Genomic DNA, 22,598 nt, shown 5'->3' on the forward strand with positions numbered 1-22,598 from the left:
GTCTTATGTCGGCTTTTCTTTGCTAGTGTTTGAGCCTGAACTTTTAGCTTAAGTTTTATTGCAATGAGTTGAAAGAATCACTCACTCTCACACTGCAGGCAAAAAAAGCAAATGCACAGTGAAATATAGGTCATGTTCCTCTGCCACGGGCCATTTCAAGTCCCGAGAACATTAAGAGGGGAAAAAAGGCTTCTGTGTAAACGGATGCCAAGGCCAGGTGCTGGCATTTCATATTTGTGAAATTACTTTAATAGCGGGTAGATTTACACGAGTAACCAGGAGGAATGCGGTGTACAAACACCACAAATAAACTACTGTAATGGCTTTTGTGACTTGTCCTTTTGAATTTTGTATGGGTCTGGGGTTTGAGCCAGCCTTCAGGCGTCGCCGTTCTGAAGAGCCGGTCTCGGAGGCTGTGGATCTGGCAGCTGCCGTGCTGACTGGCCTCTGTAAAGCCTGCGCTGCATCTCATCAGGAACAGTCCACCGATGACATAAGGCCTTTCATGCATCACTGAGTCATGACCTTCACTGGCTATCAGCAGGTCCAGCAGAGAAAGAGACAATAGCGATGATGTCAGTGAGGTGTGGTGACCAATGCCTACTTTTAAAAAGGTCCAGAGGTGGTGGTGAAAGCACCGCCAGGGATAGCTAACCACTGTTAGTGAAACACACCAACACAATGGAGTCGCTTCCTCCCTCCTGCTCCTCTCTCCTATCTGTCTCAACTAACTGCTCCGTCTCTTCCGGCTCCGCTCTGCTGCCGATTACCCTTCTTCTCACTGTTTCAGTGTTTTGACAGAGGTAGGAGGCCAACAAAGTAAAACTCAGCGTCCTCTTTGTCCCGTTTTTCAGCTCCCTGTGCTCACCCAGTGTGCTGAGAAGTACACTCCCACGTAGTGTCCCTCCAAAGAGCTGCTGTCTGTTGTCTGCCTGTTGTTCCTGAGCAGAGGCCCTGCCACCACCTCCGCAAAAGGCTTCGGTCCCCAGGGGAACTCCAGGCCTGGGAGAGGGTAGGAGAGTGGAGGGGGCAATGGGAAGGGATAGGTGGGAAAGAAAAGAATCAGAAAAAGAAAGATAAGAGAACAAGAGTGTACAGCCGTGCTGGCAGCTCTGTGAGGCTGCACATGAGCACAGCAGTGCTTTGAGCTAAATGCTAACATCAGCTTGCTTACATGCTCAAAATGAAAGTGGTAACAGGCTGATGTTTGGCAGCTTTAATGCTTACCATGGTCACCATCTTAGTTTAGTGTGCTAATAATAATTAGCTGAGGCTGATCAGAATGTCATTAGTTTGCAGGTTATTTGGTCATAAACCTATAAAATGATTGTAAACTGGGTTAGGGCCGTTTTTAGGAGTACCATTATTGTTGGAACTGACCGCAAGTCACAAATTCTCTCTGAGGTGACGGTTTGTGGTAACAACCATGCGAGCAGTGGAGTACATCATTACTATAACAGTTAGTTCCCTGTTTATTACATGATGTACCATAGCTGCCTCCCAAACATGAGTGAAAGTCGCTGCTCAGTGAACAGCTGAGAGGCAGAGAGAGAGAGAGACTGCAAGGCCACAGATCAGCATGTTTTCACATCTAGCTTGGTGAGTTAAGGATTCATTTCGACCAAACCAGAGTTGATTACTGGAACAGTGGACTAACTAAGTAGATCACGAACAAGACTAATTAAGAAGGAAGGTTTTTGGTTTTCTTCATTTCCTGTTGCATTTAAATGAAGTGTGTTTGAGTTTGCAAGGCAATTAAGCTAACATTAGACTTAGTTCAATAAAACAGAGAAATTTGTATTGGTGTGTGGTTGTATTTTTCTTTTAAAGGGAAATTTCGGTTTATTTCAACCCGTCTCCTATCGTCCTAAATTTGTTTCAAGTCACTAGTGACATAGAAATAATAGTTAGCATGTTAGCCGTTAGCCTAGATACAGCTGTAGCATCAGACCTGTTATAACTTAATTGAACGGGCATCCTTTCAAGTGCAAAGTTAGTCCGCTAAACAAGCTTTTTCTCCACAAAGACCGCCTCATATCGTTAGGATAAATGTCAGAGAACATATAGAAAACGACATGTAAACGTGTTGTCTTACCTTACTGGTGTGGTGCCATGTTTGTTGTTTACCATTTAGCTAAGGCTGCAACCAGTCCCATTCCTTGCAACAGAGGTATTCCTCTTCTGTGGGCATTGGGGTACAGCATTCACAAAAGTTCATTAATGGCTGCTGGAAGGCTTTAGCTCTGGAGATTGGTGGTGTAACGTTACCTGTGAATGCTGTACCCCAATGCCCACAGAAGAGGAATACCTCTGTTGCAAGGAATGGGACCGGTTGCAGCCTTAGCTAAATGGTAAACAACAAACATGGCACCACACCGGTAAGGTAAGACAACACGTTTACATGTCGTTTTCATATGTTCTCTGACATTTATCCTAACGATATGAGGCGGTCTTTGTGGAGAAAAAGCTTGTTTAGTGGACTAACTTTGCACTTGAAAGGATGCCCGTTCACTTACATTTTAACAGGTCTGACGCTACGGCTGTATCTAGGCCAACGGCTAACATGCTAACTATTATTTCTATGTCACTAGTGACTTGAAACAAATTTAGGATGATAGGAGACAGGTTGAAATAAACCGAAATTTCCCTTTAAATATGAAAAACAGTTGTCAAATTAGGCCAAAACTGAGTTTTCAAACTAGTGAGTGTGACACACTACAGCTCTACTGATGTAGGTTATGACTACAACAATTATTATGACAATTTTCTCTTGTACTAGTCAAATGACCACTGCAAACAGTTCAATGTCTTTTCTATTCATTATATTTCCATGGTCTGTACTACATTTCATTGTAATCCATCAAGTAGTTGTTTGAATCTTTCAGTCTGGACCAAAGTGGTTGACCAACACTGCCATCCATAAAGCCACAGCACTAGAGTAGTTAAAGAAAACATGTTTCAGCGAAGAAGCAGAGTGGGGTTGCAACCAGCAGTTCTTTTGATTACTGATTAACCTGTCAAATATTTCCTTGATTAATCGTTTGGTTTATACAGTAACAGAAAATGGTTATCATGGGGCACCCAGTAGGTCACTGGGTACAGTGGGTGCCCCATGTACAAAAGCAGTGTCCTTGCGGCAGCAGCTGTGGGTTTAACTCCAGCCTGTGGCCCTCTGCTGCATGTCATCTCCTCTCTCTCCCCCTTTCATGCTTCAACTGTCCTGTCATTAAAGGCAAAAAACCCCAAAAAATAATCTTTAAAAAAAAAAAAAAAGAAAAAAAAAGAAAAAGAAATGCTTATCATAGTTTCCCAGAATCCAAACTGATGTCTTCAACTGTCTTATATTTTCCAAAGACCAAAGAATTTCATTACAGTCATAGAATACAGGACAAACCAGAAAATAATCATGTTTAAGAGGCTGGTAAGCATTTAATTTTGGCATTTTTCTTTAAAAAAAAAATATTGATAGATTAGCAAAATTAATCAATTAATCGACAAAGCGTTCCAGCTCTAAACCAGACACATTTTCTGTCTGTGACACGGCTGTAAGATTACAGTCATGTGTACTTGTCATGTGAGCATTACTTCCAGCCAGGCCTTATTTGTGATATCCGTGACTGGAAATACACACCGGAATCAAAATATGGTTTTAATGACGACTGAAAGCTTTGCCTCTCAAGCAAATGAAGGCTGACAGAAATACTTCCTTCCTGCTCTCCTTCACACTTTTCATTTCCTTTTCAAGGTTGTCTTCATTGTTACCGTCAAGCTCTGGAGATGCATTTGGTACAGCCAAATTAAATAGGGAGGTAATCATAAATAAAACCTTGTATGGCTGGTTCATAATGGGCCCTTTATGCGAGCGTGGCCGTCTAGGGCTTCATTAGGCAGGAATGACACGTCTGCACCGCACTGACACAGCCTTTTATTGTTGTCCTGATTGTAAAAGTGCACTCCATCTTTGCGCTGCAAGCTAGTCTGCCGCCACTCAAGTCAGGCCTTTCATCGAGAGTGAAAGGCAGAGGGCCCTGAATCATTCGCCCGCCCCTCCCAGTGTGGATGTATGGCAAACTTTTAGTGCCCTTTTCCTCGCTCCAACCAAAGCTGCTGCAGCTGAATTGATTTGTCACGTCAGGAACTGCTCTAAATCTGCCTCTCAAATGAAAATAGATCAAAATGCACAATAAAGCAAAAATGTGAGCCTGTTAAGTGGTGAGCATTGTTATAAAACGAAGGCATAATCAAGTGCCTGCATGGGCCTATGTTTGCTACCGAGTCCGGAGATTAATCTGTTCTGCAGCTACATCTAGTTAGGAAGAACAGTTAATGAATCATGGATAATTCTGCAGGCTTGGGCTGGCTTTCATTAACCAGGCAGCGGAATCTGTCACAATTCTCATGTGAAATCCATTCTGCTTCACCGCTGTGCTGCCATAGAGCCGCTATTCTCCCTCCTCACATGACTAATGGCCCTTCTTTTTTCACGCTGACCTAACACGGTCTGAAGAGGCAACGTTTTAAAATATTGAGATCTTCACAGCCACAGAGGACGTCCTCTGTGCAGGGGAAAGGAATGCAAGTTCACTCTTGTTAATTCTGTGTCTCCGCTTCAAAGTGCAGAAATTATAGGGTTTGCAGATGAGGGAGTGAGACATGGACACACTATAATATTCATGCAGCACCATAATTACAGCAGAATCAACACAAATGGGGGGGGGGGGGGGGGGGGGGGGAGTTATTGCAAAATGTTTTAGCCAAATGCTGAATGATGTGGTGTTGCAGTATCTCAGCAGGTAAACATCATTACAGAGAATGAGTGTTGGGTCTATATGTATGCAGATGTGACCTCTGCACTCATTTACATGTTGATTTACTTACATTCCTGAAATTCATTTTATTCATTCATGTTCTGCAACTAAGCTGAACAATATACTGGTAAATTAGATATCTTAAGTGGAATAACATATTATTTTGCATTGTTGCAGAGTTCAAGGTCTAGTGTGTAGGACTTAGTGGAATCTAGTGGTGAGGACTGCAGATTGCAACCAGCTGAAACTTCTCCCATGTGGCAAGCATGAACTCTTGGTTAGGATTCCTTCAGTGTTCGTTGTTTGGGTGGTTTTAACCAGAAGCTGAATTACCAAAAACAAACAGATCAGGTGATTTAAAACCAGTAAAACCGCTGAAAAAAGCAGTTTCATGTTACAAATCTGTTTTTCCAATGCTTTTTGGCTCATTGCAGAGGGGATGCTAACTACGGTGGCTGACGTGAAAAGGTGAATGACCCTATCTAGGGCCAGTGTGACACTGATCTGTACCTGATAATGTGTTCTCGCCTTTTTTCTCTGATAACTTAAGATCCAGACATTCAGGAGGTTTTAACCATGAGCCTAATTATCTAAAGAGGTATCTTTCTCACCAAAACAAATGGACCCGGTGATTTAAACCGGTATAAATACTGTTTAAAGCAGTTTCACGTTTAAAATCTGTGTTTTTCCAATGCTGTTCGGATGCTAACTACTGTGGCCGACACGAAAGGGGCAGGAGATGGCATGCGGCAGAGGGCCACAGGTTGGACTTGAAGGCCTTTAAACATGGCTCTACCCACCGAGTGACTGGAAACCCCATTTTTAAATCATTATTCCAATTGTTATTATTTTAGAATTACTCGCAGCACTGTAACATGCCTTTCCCTCCATTTTTTTCTTTCATGCACAAATAAAAATGTGCATAAAAAAAGGGTACAAATGCTAATAAAAAAACCAATTACATTTAATTTGCGCAGTCATGCCCCCTTGCCTCAGGGGAATTTTCTTACCTGCTCTAGTTTTATGGGGGGCAGGTGTTACAGTAGAGTAGAAAGTCTGTCAATTTGGGTGTGTTACTGTAAGATCACTAGAGAAGAAGTGGTATCCCGTCCATCACCCACAGCCTACACAGACTAAGGAATTCAGGGTTAAACAGGTATGACAGACAAAGTGGGTGAGAAATAGATCTATGTTATTCTGTCCTTTTGACCCTAAAATGTCTTCCTATTACCTCATTTAACAGTGATATTTATTTTTAGGGGCAGAATGGCTGGCGGTTGAGGTTGAGGTTAACCATTTAGTAAAAAGGATTAAGGTCAGAGCTTGAGGTCAGGGGATAGAAATAAATCAGTGAGATGTCTTCGCTAATAATATCGCAAGTGCATGTGTGTGTGTGGTTGTGGAGGCTGCACCTTTAGGGTCATCTCTGACCACCAGTAGACCATTTCGACACACCACCTTCCCCGTAGCTGCGTCCACAAACACCAGAGATGGGATACTGGTAACCTTGTACTTGTTCCACAGCTTCATCTGCAGAGAGAAAAAAATGAGAGGAGAGGTTGGAAAAAAACGTTTATGAGTAAGACCATGACGTTCCTATTTATTTCAACTAGAAAAACTGTTTTCAGTCTTCAGTGCAGCTGCGCGGTGCATAGGAAACAATGTTCACCTGAAATACTGCAGTATAAACCAAACAAATGTCAGCTGAGTCCTATATGTATTTTACAGGACAAACACCTTCCTTGCTGTTTTAAAGAGACTCAGAAGACAAGGAGGTAGAATAAAAAAATACAGGAGTACAGTCAGCCCTGAGGTGAATTAGCAGAGGGTAAGAAGCTTTAAAAGAGGCTGCATAGGAGCAAACTTGTGCCGTCCCTGCTGTGTCATGAATAAGAGTAAAAGCAGCTGCAAAAGGCACCACTTTTGCTCCGCAGTAAAGAGAAAAATTTCAGAATCTTTTTATAAGTTTTGAGCACTGTAAATTATTGGAGCTTTCTGGATAGACGACTCAAGCTTCCACAGCGTTTATGAGTGCCCACTGGCCTAAGTTTAATCATAATAAATGAGATGATATTAATACGGCCTCATAAAGTCAGAAAAGATCTTTTACAGCCAGAAATCTGTGCATGAACTGACGCTATTTATAGAGTTCAGCGATCAGTGTAGTCCTTAACATCAAAGACCAGATCAAGCATTTCACATATCTGAGACTTACTTTCCATATCAGAGGGAAGAGCCCTACGCCGTGAATAGAAAATAGCCTTGTCTTGTAAAGAGCGGCAAACTGCGCTGTGCAATGTTGCTGCTTCAGCAAGTGCAGAAGAAGAAGGGGATCCCTCGCATGAAATCCAGATACCAGATCAGAAAAAGATCAGACAGGAGGACAAAAGTGAGAGACATGGTCTCCAGAGGACGATAATGTCAGTGTGTGTTTCATCCTCTTTTATTTGACCTATATCCACCAGGTTCTGACCCCCTTTTTTTTGGAGTCCTTGGATCAAAATGCCTTAAAGGGGACACATGATGCTCATTTTTAGTTTCCACTAGAACATGTTTACATGTTTCAATTTTCAAAAGACAGCTTAATTTCCTCATTCTGTCTGTCCTACAACAGCAGGATTTACCCTCTGTCTGAAATGCTCCATTTTAGTAACAGTCTCTTTAAACCCCCCTCCCGAAAAAGCCCAGTCTGCTCTGACTGGTCAGCACTTCTGGGTCTTCCCTGCAATCTTAGCATCTCAGCAGCCATGAAGTGCCTGTAACAGAACGGCAGCACTTCTATCATGAAAAATCACAGATACAAACTTCTACACACAACTGGACATGTTTCAGCTGGAATATGATCCAAAATTGGAGGGAAATTAACAACATCAGCAGCCAAGTTTACATGTTCCCCTGATGTTAGCATGTTGCTACATGTAGCAGTGTTCTTGCAGCCAGGGAATAACTGAGGATAGTGCTCCTTTTCCTGTTAAAAATTCACCAATAAAAGAGTCCAAACACAACTGGACATGTTCCAGCAGGAATATGATCCAGAATCAGGGAGAAATTTACAACATGACTTTAGCATGTTGCTACATGTAGCATCATAGGCTATGTAATGCAAACACTTGCAGTAGGGTGCCTGGAGATGATGACCATTTAAAGAAATTGATCACGAGCTGACTTCAGCTCATCACAAAAGCCTGAAGCCTTAGGTTTTTGCTCACAGGAACTTCTTTTTCATACGTTTACCTCATTATTTGCCACTTTGGTCACATTTAATATGAAGATCTGACATTGTAACATTATATATATATGACAGAAAATTAGGAAAAACTTAATAGGTTCCCTTTAAATTACTTTGCAAGGAGTTATTTGAACAACGGTTTTAATCTTTGCCAAAGAACACATTTAACACTGTACCATCCAATTTATTGCCTGCTGTATTCAGCCAAATGCTTAAGTGGCCATATAATATAATGATTTGCGCTGTCTGGATGCTGCAGTGGTTATTCTAACAGGTTGTGTGCCAAATGAAGTGAGCATTGCTTTTCTTGGGAGTCGGTGAAGTGAGCGTGGAGTTCGGTTACAGGTTGACGAAAACCTTTTGTTGCTCTTTCTATGAAAACAGTGACTTCAGTGCAGGAGCTGAGCACAAAGACTTAGATATGCACACTGAATGAGAGAGGGGAAATGGTGCAGTGTATGTTTTACTCATATTCTGTGTCTCTTCTTTGCACGTGTTCACACACTCATCAGAGGTCAACCACAGGCCCTTTCTGACAGCAGGTCAGACATCCCGTCCCGTGGACAAGACGACCCGGAGCCTCCCGACAATGTTGGTCTGGAAGTCCCTCAAAAGCAAACTTCAGCGTCTGCCACGGTCAACAGTTTTACCACACGCTCCACGCTGCTCTGGAAACTCAATCCCGGCTCACAAATTGATGGGGTTTAGGGGCATTAACTGTGACTGTCTCCGAAAGCTAATGTGCCTGACGCTGCATCTGTATCTGCAGCCATTTCACTCAGCCGCCTGCTGCTGTCATCCAGGGCTGATGATGTGAGATTGAGAGCTGGATTTAACTGAAAGAGTGTAAGAGGGACACAAGAGGATAAAAAAAGCAGAGTGATAGGGTGATTGGTTCTGCACTAAAATGTCAAGAAATGTATTTCATGTCAAGGCCCAGAGGAATCACACTGAGGTAATACGATTTTGAAAACATGCTGCTGGCATGGCTAAAAATAGAAACCACACTACAGTTTAGTAAACATCTTCTACGATCATATCAAGATAACTAAAGTGCAGGGATAATTTTTTTAAGAGTAGAGGAAGCTGTATACCAAATCTAAGGCTTTCTAAGTCATTCAGCGCTCTCATGCTGCAGCATCAAGAAAGCAGCTAAGAGATTTGTGCAGCAACCTCAGAGGCAGAACCGATTCCTCCTCTTTGTCTCCCACTAATTTACTGCATCCTTGATTCACGTCTGCCTGGTGATTTGGCTGCAGATCAGAGTAGCCCCAGATGCTAAATCCTTCGAGGGTTTAGATCTGCCTTTACAATGAAAGAGCTGTTATGATTGGACTGACCTTGTAACTACACAAAGCTGTGCGTCCTGGAGTCTGTCGCAAACAAACAAATGGATTTCAGCACCTTGAAAGATGTGAATTCATCGTGCATGGGTGGGGTGGAAAAGGGGGAATCTCACACTTGTCACAGCTGAGTTTTTTTCATTGTACTTCCAAAATCCAAAATTTTCCTCCAAAACACCACAGACAATAGCTCTCACAATAAGAACGTCCTCCTCGTGAACAGAGAACATGAGGATCACATGCCACAGCGATCCATTTCCCAAAAAACACTGTTTCATTGTCGAGAGCCGCAGGCTGTCTATTATAGCTGAAACAATAAATACAGAATGTGACATGATACTGAAAAATACACATAAATCATTCTGTCAAATCCACCCTCATCCCTTGGCTTGAGAAAGAGCTTCTGCCTTTTAGAAGTGGTGTTAAAGATATTTTTGTCATCTTAAAAGTTTTTATTAGTCTGTAATGGGACTCATTTGACATAAGTGTTTTTGGATGTGCTGCTGTATGTCCAGCTGAGAGGATTAAAGGAATAGTTTGACATATTGGGACATACGTTTGTTTTCTTCAGGAGGGTTAGATGAAAAGATGCTGCTCATATTTATCTATAGATGTATAATGATAACTAGATACCGAACCCCAAGATGGTGCCTATTCAGTGCAATGGAGTTGCTCACCTGGTGCATACACTGAAAATAGTTTCTTACTTTAAAGTTTTACTTCAGCATTAGGTGACACACTGTGTTTCTCTCACTGGCTCCACCTGCGAGTTCCTGCTTGGCACATAGCCTTGTGCTGACATCACAGATTTTAAATCGTTTTTCTCAGCTCAAGGTAAGTTTAACAAATATAAAACCTCTGTGGATAAAACAAAATATAATATAAAGAGCCATAATTGACCTTATTCAAAGTTTGAGGTGTCCCGTCAACAGTTTTACAATCATCTTTTATATTGGTGGTCAATGGAGAAAATGCTTTTTGGGCTGAAGGGGATTTTTTTTCCCTGCAATACCGCAAGTGGCCACAGGGGGAAAATTGAAGGCAAGGCTGAAGCACTTCCCTGTGGGCCTGTTTTTATCATGAGGACATGAGAACAGAGCAAATTTCTAAAAATGTCAGACTATTGCTGACTTTTTGGATAATTGATAAATAATTTATTTTATCGATGAAATATTTCAACCATTTCCCAGTTTCTAAAATATGAAGACCTTTTTCTGTGTGTTTCCACTGTAAACTGAATATATTTTTGTTTTGGACTGTTGGTTGGACAAAACAAATCATTTGAACATGTCTCTTTAGACTGTGGCTAGATAAACTTAGAAAATATTCCAATCATGAAAATAATCATTAGTTGCAGCTCTGGCTGTTTTCTTTACTGATTCATTAAGCTTGTTCTTCGAGTAATGCAAAACATTTTGTCCAGCAGAGCATTCTGTAGCTAATTCACATGCAAACTGCTTGCAGATTGTATTCACTGCATCAAGATTGCATGTTGCAACTCCCAGCTTTCTCTAAGGGCGCCTCTATTCATTATCAATATCAACAGAGTGTGTAACCATATAGCCGAGCAGGAGGCCTGGCTATATAGTTACACACTGGTTTAAGGATGTCAATAACCCCTGTAGAGAGCCCACCAACTGTTAAGACTCCAGGGAAAGCTGGAAATCCATACTAACAATCCATTAACTCTCTTGGACATGCAGACATTAGCCTCACTCTATGCCTGGTGCTCATCATGCTAATTGGATCACGCATGGCTGCGGATCCATATACAGAAGACGAGCAAATCAGCCCACTGTGGGGCCAGTGGATCAGTGTGCATGGACATACCAAGGTTGCAAATCTTATCACCCCACTGATCAAAGAAAATGCTGATTCTTCTGAGATGTAGCTACATTTTTTTTTGATGGGATCAATGGCGGCATTAACGGCCTACCTGTACCTGGACATTCTGGACTGCAAGTGAGCAAGAATGAAAAATGGAGAGAAACAAAACGCCCCAGGGACATCCACATTTCCATGTTAAATGTCGTCCATGGCGATCGCTTTCATGCCTCTTTGCACTTTATGGCAACATTCTGCTCTGTAAAAGGAGGTTAGCTTACATGGAGAACCCCCCAACAGATTTGAGGGCTAAAAGTTTTAAATGTGCACACATCTGCTTCAGTTTTGAAACCCCTTGCAGCCTTGTCCTGCTGAGAAATTCAGCCTCAGTCAGTAACTGGTAGGTCTGTGCAGTGGCTCTGGTGTGGTGTGTCACCCTGTTGAGAGAACTAGAGTGGAAGAAATTTCATCACTCAACGTGCCCAATTCACCCATCATTGTTCGGGGCCTATCTCCTCACAGATCTGCTATCACTGGGCCGGTTAGGCCTGAGGCATCTGCCAGACGCTCCCTTCACTGCTTCATTACACCAGTGCCACTACAAAGGAAAGTCAGCCCTTTACAACAGAGGACACGAGAGGGATCCTGCTGTGATGCTGATAGCAGCGTAGTCCTTTATCTCTGAGCACTATACAAGAGACAAATGGTGATAATCCAATTCTTATCTTGGAAAAAAAGAGGGCTTAAACCAAATGTTCATGTTATTCATTACATTTCATCCAGATAAACAACCTACAGTGTTCATAATTCATAACTGCACATAGTAGATTTGTGGAATTTAATTTAACCTACGCAGGAAACCTTGATGGCATTTATTATCGAGCAAAAATGTTCCCCATATAATCCTTTCATTCCTGTCAAGGGGGAATTTATTGGGACAGTTTACAGCACCGTTTGGGAAAAAACAAGTAATGTGTTCCACGTTAGGGACACGGAGAGAATCATGTTCCAGTTTGATCTGATTTAAATCTTCAAAAGAGGAGTTTTTCAAAAATATATTTCATACAGCGATCCCCTGCACAGAACAGTCCGGTGATCGATGACTTCTTCCCATAGATCCTGGTTGTCAGTGTGTGAAGCAATTTGTTAGAAGATGGAGCCTTGTCAGTATGATGGACTGACCAGCCCCCACAAGACATGCTCAACAAAAGCATTTGTCTTTTACTGGGACTTTTTTTGTTGTTGAGACTGCCTGCAGGCGGTGTGATCTCTGACCGTAAACATTTACTGTAGTTGTGAGCAGGGGAGAGCAGGCTGGAATGGACTCTTGGTTTGCCTCTTGGCAGGTGCTAACAGGAGCTTCTTTAGGAATCAAGCCATCCCCTGTGCAACATGGATAACTCAATCTGCAAATGGAGTCAAACCAACATGTTGGTGCACAGCAGCAGCGACAGTTCATTCATCATGTGTCAGGACGTTTTTAGGTTAACTTCTGTGTTCCTTGCTGCAGTCTATGGCTGAAGACAGATGAGAAACAAACTTCTCCTGTCTGCTAACTCATTACTTGCTCCTTACATCTCCCGACTACACCGCTGTAATTCCCTTTTGGCTGGGCCCCTGCAGCCAGCTTTGACTTACATTCCTCCATGCTGCACCCCGCCTCTGCTCAGTCTGCTCCCGAGGCTCTCAGTAACTGCCTGTATCCACTTAAAAACCCTGTTGCTGCTCTTCATGGCTACAAAGGGAACCCTCCCCTCCCACCTCTTAGCCATACTTCAGCCAACACTATGCGGGCTAGTGTGTGTTACTTCGCGCTTCCATCAGTGCTGCTCTGACCCGACTATCGCTTTACCCAGTCAAGAGTCTTCACCGCCAGCTCCCCCGGTGGTGAAATACACATCTCAAACCCTGTGACAGCTGCACAGTCGCTGCCCTTTCCCCATGCTAGACTGACGACCTCTCTCTTAATATGCTTCATCTCGTTTTGCATTACATAAAGCACCATATGCTTTCATCCTCAGGGCTTTGCCGTCACACGTTCCTGCACCACTGTTGTCACATGATTTTTAAAAAATGTTACCCAATTTTTCTATTTTCCAACCACTTCCATTTTTCCTCTCGAGTGTCAGCTATATTCCTAAAATACAAAAAGTACAGGCCACTCACTCCAAACTACTCCACTGTGCTCATTACAGAGGCTCATCCTGCACTACACATCCATTCTGATGGGCAAATGCACTTCCACGAAAATTGTTGAGCTGAAAGAGCACAGCGGGCTTTCGCATCATGCCTCTTCAATGCGAAATGCTGCTGCTATCTGGTGTATTTTATTAAGCCTATAACATTCTCCAGCCGAGCCATTTGGGTGGTGCATCCTCCAGAACGCAGACAGGAGACACTGGCTAAATTGCTTTTTTTTCTCTTCGATAAAAGGGCCCCCGTTGCTACAGCAACCCGGCAACCTCCCCCTTCCTTCCACAAAGTCAGGACATGTCACCGAGTGCCAGACACATTGCGGGGTCTTAGTTAATAATTCAGTGATAAATTAACGGTTTTGTGAGGAAAACAGGTGCCAGAATGTCAGAGGGCTTAGGGGAAATAACCCGGCAGGAAAATGGGAGAAAAAGAGAGAGAAGGAGAGGGAGCAAGGGAGAGAGGGAGGGAGGTGTGTGGGTGTTTCCCCATTCCAGCCTTGTGTGGAGGCACAAAAGCGACCCCCTGAATACAGGCTCTAAATCCAAACTTGGACCCTGTATGGCGAGAAGTTTTTATGTAGTAAAGAACGCGGCGTAAAAAAAAAGCAGGGGGGATTGTAAAGGAGTAAAAAGCCAGGGCTCAATAGGTATCTGCAGCATTGTCTCTCCACAGGCGTGGGCTGCCCCTGAGGCCTACATTCGGAAAGGCCAAAGGTCAAGATGGCAGGGGGTGCATTCTTCACTCCCAGTGGTGTTTGGACCAGTCTGCCTGCCTCCCCATAGACTGTTCTTTATTTCAGCCTCTGTCTATCCCTCTTTCTTTATGATGCATCACAAAGAGCAAAGTGTAAACCTATTACACACACAGACACACACACACAAACACACAAACACACACACAGGCATATCCACACTAATGTGGAAAACATTTTAATTGCACCCTTTTCGCTCCACTTTAGTCATCCAAGCATGCTAAACCGACATTTTCAACCACAAAAATGCATCTCTGTCCGAAGAGAACAAAATTAAAAACATCAGTCTTCTGGATGTTGATGTCTGATTATCATGTGATTTGAGGTATTTGTTTGTCATGTGATAGATTTCTGAGAATCCTGATTTGCTGTCGCACTCAGTTCTCATGCTTTATTGTTGTTAATAACAACCCAGTGGAAAGTAATGTGGTGAAGATGCCAGCTAATCACTAGAAAACACTTTTGGTGCAAAGCTTCCCGTTCTTGCATGGCATGCATCACATGCAGTGTACAACGATAAAATTCATCGTATTGAAATGGTGGCTTCTGGATTTAATGCTATGCTACCTTGAATTGCTACAGTGTAAACGTCCCCAGATCTAATAAAGAGTAGTGGAGAGGTGCTAGCGTTACACAAGTAGCATCAAGGAGCAGTTCCCACGCAGTACAGAAACACTACACAGTAACATGGGCTTTTTTAAATAAATTACTTGTAACCGCACAAAATGTAGTTAGCTATGACACTGACCTTATTAATGCTAATGCTAGGTTAGAATCACTACAGAAAGCTAGTTAGCCGGACGTGATGATGTTTAAACCACGCAGAAACTTCCAGGGCTGAATAATAAAGCTGATGTGAAAGTGCTAAAAACTGCAGTTCCTCTAATGGCCACATGAAGCCGTCACCAAAAGCGACCTCCATGTTAAAATGGCAAACTTTACAGCAGAAATAAACATGTTTACAGCCTTGTACAGAAATAGTTTTAGTCTCTGTAGCTAATTTCAACATTCATGATGATAGTGTTATTATCTAGCAGTAACTAGTGCAAATGGAACGCACCATATTAGTCAGAACCACACCTTGCTCCTTCCCAACACCACCCTTTCATCCAAATATGGTCAACTTGGGTCACTTCTGGCTCCAAAAATCCAAGATGGCCACGACCAAAATGCCAAACTCAAGGCGTCAAAATGGAAATCCACAAACCAATAGGTAAAGTAACCGTGGCTATGTCCATTACTTTTATACAGTTTATAGTTTAAACATCAGAATGACTCTGTCTTCCTGAATCAGAATCCTGTTTATTGTCAAGTAGCAGTAGTACAAGAAATTAAAACAACCAAAACATCCACAAACAGTGCACTGTATGTGAGAAGTAACATCATGGTAACATCCTTATTGAGGTCAGTCTCTGCAAGTCAATCATTACATTCTGCAGAACTAAAGTCAGCGGTAATGATTTACCTCCACGCTGTTCACAGGATGACAGAAGGCTGTTGTATGAAAACTGTGTCATGATTTCTCAGCTAGCTGTAACTCACACCTTCTACCATCAGCCTGCATTTCATCAAGTGGAGGCCTTCAGGGTCTAACGGACGGCACAGATAGAGACGATAAAGCTGGTTTGGCTCTGGACCAGCTGGACTCTCTCTATCAGTTACCTTAACATGACCCTTAGAGACTGGCATAATACACTCGCAATCATCTGCCAACTCATGACTTGGAAAGCCTGGTGCATTTTTTTCGAATTTCTTTTTCATATTTTCTGCCAAAAGGTAATACAACACACTCAACTCTTTCTCAACTGTAATTCAGTACAGTATGAAGTGATTCTGGCATCAAATAAGGTCAGATATGCGCCAGAAAAGCACTTTGTATTGCCTCATTAAGTCTATGCCTCTGCACTTAGGGAATCTGAGGCTATTACATATTAATAATGAGACAAAACACACATTAGAATCAGCCTTTCAGCACAACTTGATTTCCATGCATGTGCTTTTTACACTTGCTGCTCAATTAGCTCCACTCAGCAAACAGACCCAGAGCAGCAGCCGCGCATTAATTCTACACATAAGCCTCAACATTGCCGTTTCTCTGGTACCCCGGTTTCCTGGAGAGCCGTGCCGGCGCAGGAGGGTGGGGGTTGGGTGTCGGGTTCAGACAGCTTCCCTGTTGTGCCCTCTGTTTGACCCCACGTTTAACTCCCACCACTCCTCCTCGTGCTGGAGCCCTGGGAAGCCTCCTCGAGCTGCAGCTCAATCCCTGATCCCATCACAACACAACACATTAATATTTATGGAAATTTGAAGGAAACATTTCAGACACATTATCAGCGTTTTGTGCATAATCAGGGCAGCTCTGAATTCTATATATGGCAATCGACGTAACACATCTTTACATTTATTAGGTGGCTGCTTAGCATGACATTGTATATTCTGTCTGAGCTCACACTCTTAGCCAATCTGTAGTGAGAAAATAAACTGCATGCATGTAATTCCAGTATGAAACAGATTTATAATGGTATTCAAATGGGGACCATATCATCGCATCCAGGCATTACTGAACAGAAGCAAACCAGACAACCGACGACACGCAAAGGAAAGACTTCATGTCAAAATAAAGGCGCCTTTAGACTGTGCCACAACAACAATCTTGCAAATTCAATGCATGTCACACTGTGTGAGATGGCTCTAATGAAGTCCTGGGCGAATGTTCTCAGTATAATTCCATAAACAAGCTTTGACCATAGCGCTGGCTCATCAATGCTTCAAACGGCCTCAGAGAGAGGCCTCAGAAAAGAAGCTGATCACAGCCAAGAAAAAAACATAGGGAAGCATGAAATGCTAGCTCACCAGTGTGTTCTGCATCATCTAAAGTCATATTCTGATTGTTTGTAAATGTGGGTTGTAGCAGCAATATTACACAGTCAGAATTTTGATGCAGCCTGTCTCTGGTGGGTGGACGTGTCTCACAGTACGATCTAAGAGCTCTCTGTTTGACCGACAACCACAGAGGGATTTTACTGTCATCCTTAGAAAGCATGACAGTCTATTTAGATCTTGAATTATGTTCTGAACATATCTAATAAAGCATAATATACACAATAAGTGCCATGATGTTGAGACACTGTGTACTTGGCAGGGTATGGTATATATTTGGTCCGTTTGTGCCCACCACAGTCAGCGAGGAGCCCCATAAATCACAATGACACCCTGTGCCTGCTCTGCCTCATAAAACAACACTTCTGACACAAGTAGCACTCCCTGGCCTCAGCATGTGAACATACACACTAACAAACACACTCACACATACAGTATATATTCTATATATAGCCTTATGAGCCTGACAACCACCCTCTGTCCCAGGAAACACAGTCCAACTTCTCACATATCTTCAAAGCTTCTGCTGCTGTGGGCTGTGATGCACAATGATGCCACCTCAACAATGGTCCCCGCTTCCTGTGGGGAAGGACGTTCTCGCCCATCTTTACGCCCATTGCCTGAGCTACATGCATCTCTACAGTGACATTTGGTTCCACGGTGACACTTTATATCCATCTATTAGCCTGTTTCCTCCTTCAGTCTTACGCTCATTAAAAGTCACATCTGTTTGGCTGCTGCTGCAGACTGGCCCCGTGCAATTTTATAGCTGAGCTGTACAGCTGGACCCCTCTCGTATCTCGTGCAAGCCCTCCTCCCCTCACACGCCCGCTTCACTCCATGCACGTCTTATTCTCGGCTTATTACCCCCCCTCATCCCCCGACACTTTTCACAGCAGGGGCGACAGATTTCAGACCCACATAAGCTCCCTCTCCAACAGAATCAGCCCATATTGGCCAGCTGAGGAGACTCTTGGGTACAGATTTCAATTCATCCAGATTAGGGATTTCACAAAACATTATACAAATCAAATATCCATCAAGTCTGGGCCACACGTCTAAGTTTGCACTGGGGAAAAACCTTGTAGACAGGCACACACTATCAGTAACCAAAATACATCTATTTTTGTTATGTTATCAGTGAACAACCAGTTAATTATTGCCTGTAATTAATGCAGGTAAAAATTAAAAATGTTAAAATGTCTAACAGTTTGAATGTCCTTAAATTTGATCTTGACTCCCACAATTTAATTGGGACATTGGGGATACTATTTCACTGCATTAACATCAACCACAGAGTGTCTTACAAAATAGGATTTTAAAAAAAGTAGTGAGACAGAGTAGATAAAAGGAAACAAAGACAATGGAAATAAAAACTCAATGGAGAGGAGACAGACAGGCTTGGAGCAGCGATAAAACGGTGCATAAAAGCCCATTGTAAAAATGCTCCCCTGTACAACTGTACTTTGAGTAGTGGTTTTAAAAGATGCTACTGATCTGGCTAGCTTCAGCTCTGGCAGAGTGCTGCAGACCTCAAGAGCCTCGACAGCAAAGACCAAGTCACCTTTTGCTATGAGCACAGTCCTTGGAACAAGCTGTGGTGCTCTGCCAGAGGACCCGAGGCTACGCTCCCCCTCATAAGTACTTATAAAAAGGTCTGATATGTAGCTCGGAGCCAAACCCCCGCTGAGCCTCAAAATAAACATCCATCAATTTTCTAGATACTTAAGGTCAGGACTGTGGTGGCAGCACAGCGAGCTGAGTCTTTTTTTCCCCCTCTTACAACTTCCTCCAGCTTCTCTTGGGGGATCTGCGAGAGCTCCCAGTACAGCTGAGAGACTGGGGGAGTTTTTTTAATCAGGTGCCTCACCCACCTCAACTGGCTCCTTTCAGTCTATCAAAGCAGTGTCTTGGTGTCTGCTAGAACACCTTAAGTCTGAAGACGTCAGTGTGTAACAAAAGCAAAATCTCAGTTTTGGATTGTCTGTGACTGCATCAACAGTCCCTGCCCACGACCAAATAACCATAAACATTATAAGTAATGTGAAAATAAAAGGTGATGAAATGTTTATAGTGACAGACTATGTATCAGACATGTCTCTGCAAGTTGATTTCCAGTGAATACAGGGTTCAACATTCATGCTTCTTTTTCACTTGCCCGGTTAAGCAGGTGGAGCAGAAAACTACTTGCCCTAAGTCCATTTTTTACTAACCTCTGTACAAATTAATTTATTTATTAGAGATTATCAAATAACAAAGCAGACTAATTGTCATGTATCGTACAAGCACCAGCAAGGCCTTGTAGGTGGGGTTGTTGGCACCTCCCTTAGCTGTCATGCAAACGGGACGCCGTTGGCTCTTGTTATGGCACTCCAGTGACATTTTTAGGAAGCTTGATGTTCCCTTGAAAAACAACCCTGTTTTATCCACCTTGCTTTCAAACTTGTGGCAAACTGTGCAAGTTGCTCTGCCAAAATCCTCTGACACAAAACTCCTGTTCACAGGAAAACTGAAATGCTCGCTTGCAACTCGTAAACTTTGCCTTCCCCTGCTACTTTCTTGCAAGTGTCCAATTGGTAGTGCACATGTGCAACTGTGAACAGAGATGAGAAGAAAGCAAGATGGCTCACTGTTAGCTACTTCCATCATCATCTCCAGTAAAAAACAGTGTATTCAATTCTTTTTTACCACTTGCCCGATCAAGCGAGTTGCGAGACTGACGAGCCCAACGTGGCCTTTTTTTACTTGCCCCACGCAATCAGGCAATCCTTAGAGTCCTGGAATGACTGCTAAAAAAATAAATGACAGTATGCTTTTAAGAGCAGTCAGCAGGAAAATAAAGCTGATTTCGTAGCTAACTGGTAAAAACCAGCAGTAATGCTCTGAAGCTAAATTCTCTTAAGGCATCAGGATGCAGTAAGGAAATCATATTATGACTCACAAGCAGTGAGTGCAACCAATAATACTGTAGCTATAGTTTACCCTGAGAGGCTGAGTGATCCCTCTTTCCTGCCAAGTCAATAAACACCACTCTGACAGTGAGGTTACTATATAACCAGCGTTGCTTTATTTTGAAGAGCCGATATGATTTACGAGAGCACGTTGTTGTCAGAGCTGGCATGGTCTGATGTGGTGAAACCCTAAGAAACAACTAAACACTTAAAAAAAAAGCATGTCTGTATTTGTAGCAAAGCTAAACACTGGCTTATTCCAGGGCCAATGCATTGTGCTGCTTTTCACACATGATTAGTTAAAAACCTCAAATAAGCACTGTTAAGTCCTTTCCTGTTACATGCTGCTAAAAGAAGCTGTGTTGAAAGGTAACACACACACAGGTAACATGAGGGTTTTAAAACTGTAAACAAAAATCTGGCGGTGAGAGTGAGCAAATGGCAGCAGGGTGGAGCAGATGGCCGCACAGAGGAGGGAAAGAGGCATGAGTGTCAATTTTCAGGGTCACGTCACCCTGGTGGAGGGCTGCCTGACCGGGAAGAGCACAGGTTCAAAGTTCAAGCCTTTAATAGCCCGGCTGCAACAGCATGGCCTTCATGTCATCCGTTCATGCCTAACCTCCATGCAACCCCTGATCCTCCCTGACACCTCCGTCTCAGCTTTTAAATGAAACTCGTCCGAGAAAAAAAATAACTTTTACGTAAACATTCAGTAATCTACCCACTCACCACCTTCCCATGCTGCGAACCTGAGGGCCTCTTTTAGGGGGATTTGTCTTGTACACACCTGTAAAGACTCTCAGAGGGAAACAAAGCCAAGAATAAAACAGCTTTTTTTTTTTTTCACCGAGTGATTTTCATTCATGAAGGCAAGGCAAGCCGTCCAGCGTCTGAGCTCGAAGCTTCCACTGCATCAAAAACATGAGCAGCATCAGAGGAAAGTGTGCGCTTGGCGGCGTGTTTGTAATTCAGCTCCACAAGCCTGACATACAGATCTGAGGCCTCCCACAGATGCAGGCAGAGGTCACCAGCCCTTGCTAAGCCTTGGCTTCCTACAGACTCTTCTGATATCTTATTTCAGCAGTTCAAGGGCTTTTTTAGACAAGATGATGTAATCCTCAGGCACAAATCCTCCCCACTCAATCCAACACATATCAATTATTCATTTACAGTTTTACTGTTTAAGGCTGGAAATACTCGGAGCCACTGGCAATTAAATAGTGTATTGGCGCTGTGATGTTTGGAAAGCAGTGGGGACAGGAAGTAAAGGACAATGTGGAGGAAATTACAAGCTTGACATGGATCTAACACTGCAAATAGTTGGCAGGGGTTTCAGACTAATAAGCCAACAGCACTAATCAGATTTCTTGTTTCTAAGATACCATATAATTTAAATTCCAGCAGCCGCTTGCACCAGCTGTGTGTAAATTCAAACATGGCTTGGTTACACTGTTGAGTTAAGGGTCCAGTGTGTAGGATTTAGGGGGATTTGTTGGCAGGAATGAAATATATAATAGAGTAAGCATGTTTTCTTTAGTGTATAATCACCTGAAAACACAAACTGTAGTGTTTTTTGTTACCTTACAATGAGTGGATTAGGGAGCAGATTCTCTAACATGGAGTTCACCATGTTGCACCGCCATATTTCTAGCCCCGAATGGACAAACCAAACACTGGCTCATATTCACATTGGCCAAAATAGTTAGTAGCCGAACAGTGCTGTAAAAAACAGATTTTTAAGGTTTCTTTAGAATGTGTTCCACACCAGATGTGCATTTTCTGTGACATCCCTTTGTCATTTACAATGACACCTACACGCACACTTGATATATGATGTACAATTACAGTTTTTTGGACTGGACGAGGTCATATTATATTGCATTTACTTGTTATGGGAATTGCTGACCACTTGGTCAAAGTGTTGCAACAAGCGATGAGCTCGGCAGTGTCCAGAGCCTTTTCTTGATTTCATTTTTTTGTTTTGTTAAACCTCCCACATGTTTATGACAGCAATTTGGGTGGGAGACTGTGTTGGATGATTTCTGTACCTTTCTGAAACCGACGATCTGGTATTTACATCCACCTCACGCTGTGATTGGTAGCTGTGCGGAGGTGGGAAGGGAGCCAGGGTTTGAACTTCTCTCCACGCTCTGTATTTTTTGTTCTTGACACAACCATTTGTAGCAGTTTTTCATGTAAACAACTGTGTGCAAAACTTTGAATGCCTTCCAGGAAAGACTGTCTGAAAATGTGCACCATTATCCCCGTATTTCACATCTCCCACCTCTCTATGATGGCTGGCTTTTCGCTCTGCCTTACAGTGTAGCTGCTTATTTCTGACATTTTACCTGAATGCCTCACTGGATGAGACGTCACTGACAATCACACTGATCCCCCCCAAATGAAGCTTGAATCTCAATCCTACAGCAGTGGGTTGAGATACAAGGTCCTACTGAAGCTGACTGTTGAGCAGCTCATAAACAATATATTTTCCTGCCTGCAGCTCTACAAAGACATGATTACCTTTGCTGAAATGGCAAGACTCTCCTTTTTTTAATTACAGCCTATCTGCAATGTTTAAAACATTTCATGCTGCACAACAGAGCAAAGCAAAGC

At 42.9% G+C, this 22,598-nt stretch overlaps 1 protein-coding gene across 1 annotated transcript in view; it reads right to left on the reverse strand.

Annotated features, from left to right (window-relative positions):
* nxn (nucleoredoxin) overlaps positions 1-22,598 on the reverse strand; it is a 71,473-nt gene that overhangs the window by 12,642 nt on the left and 36,233 nt on the right. The window contains exons 2-3 of the mRNA XM_033632208.2: positions 6,221-6,338; positions 869-1,002 (exon numbers count right to left, since the gene is read on the reverse strand). Coding sequence (XP_033488099.1) covers positions 869-1,002; positions 6,221-6,338 — 252 coding nt within the window. The remainder of the gene's footprint in view (positions 1-868; positions 1,003-6,220; positions 6,339-22,598) is intronic.

The sequence above is a fragment of the Epinephelus lanceolatus genome, chromosome 4 (assembly GCF_041903045.1).
Source record: "Epinephelus lanceolatus isolate andai-2023 chromosome 4, ASM4190304v1, whole genome shotgun sequence".
Classification (NCBI taxonomy): Eukaryota; Metazoa; Chordata; class Actinopteri; order Perciformes; family Serranidae; genus Epinephelus; species Epinephelus lanceolatus.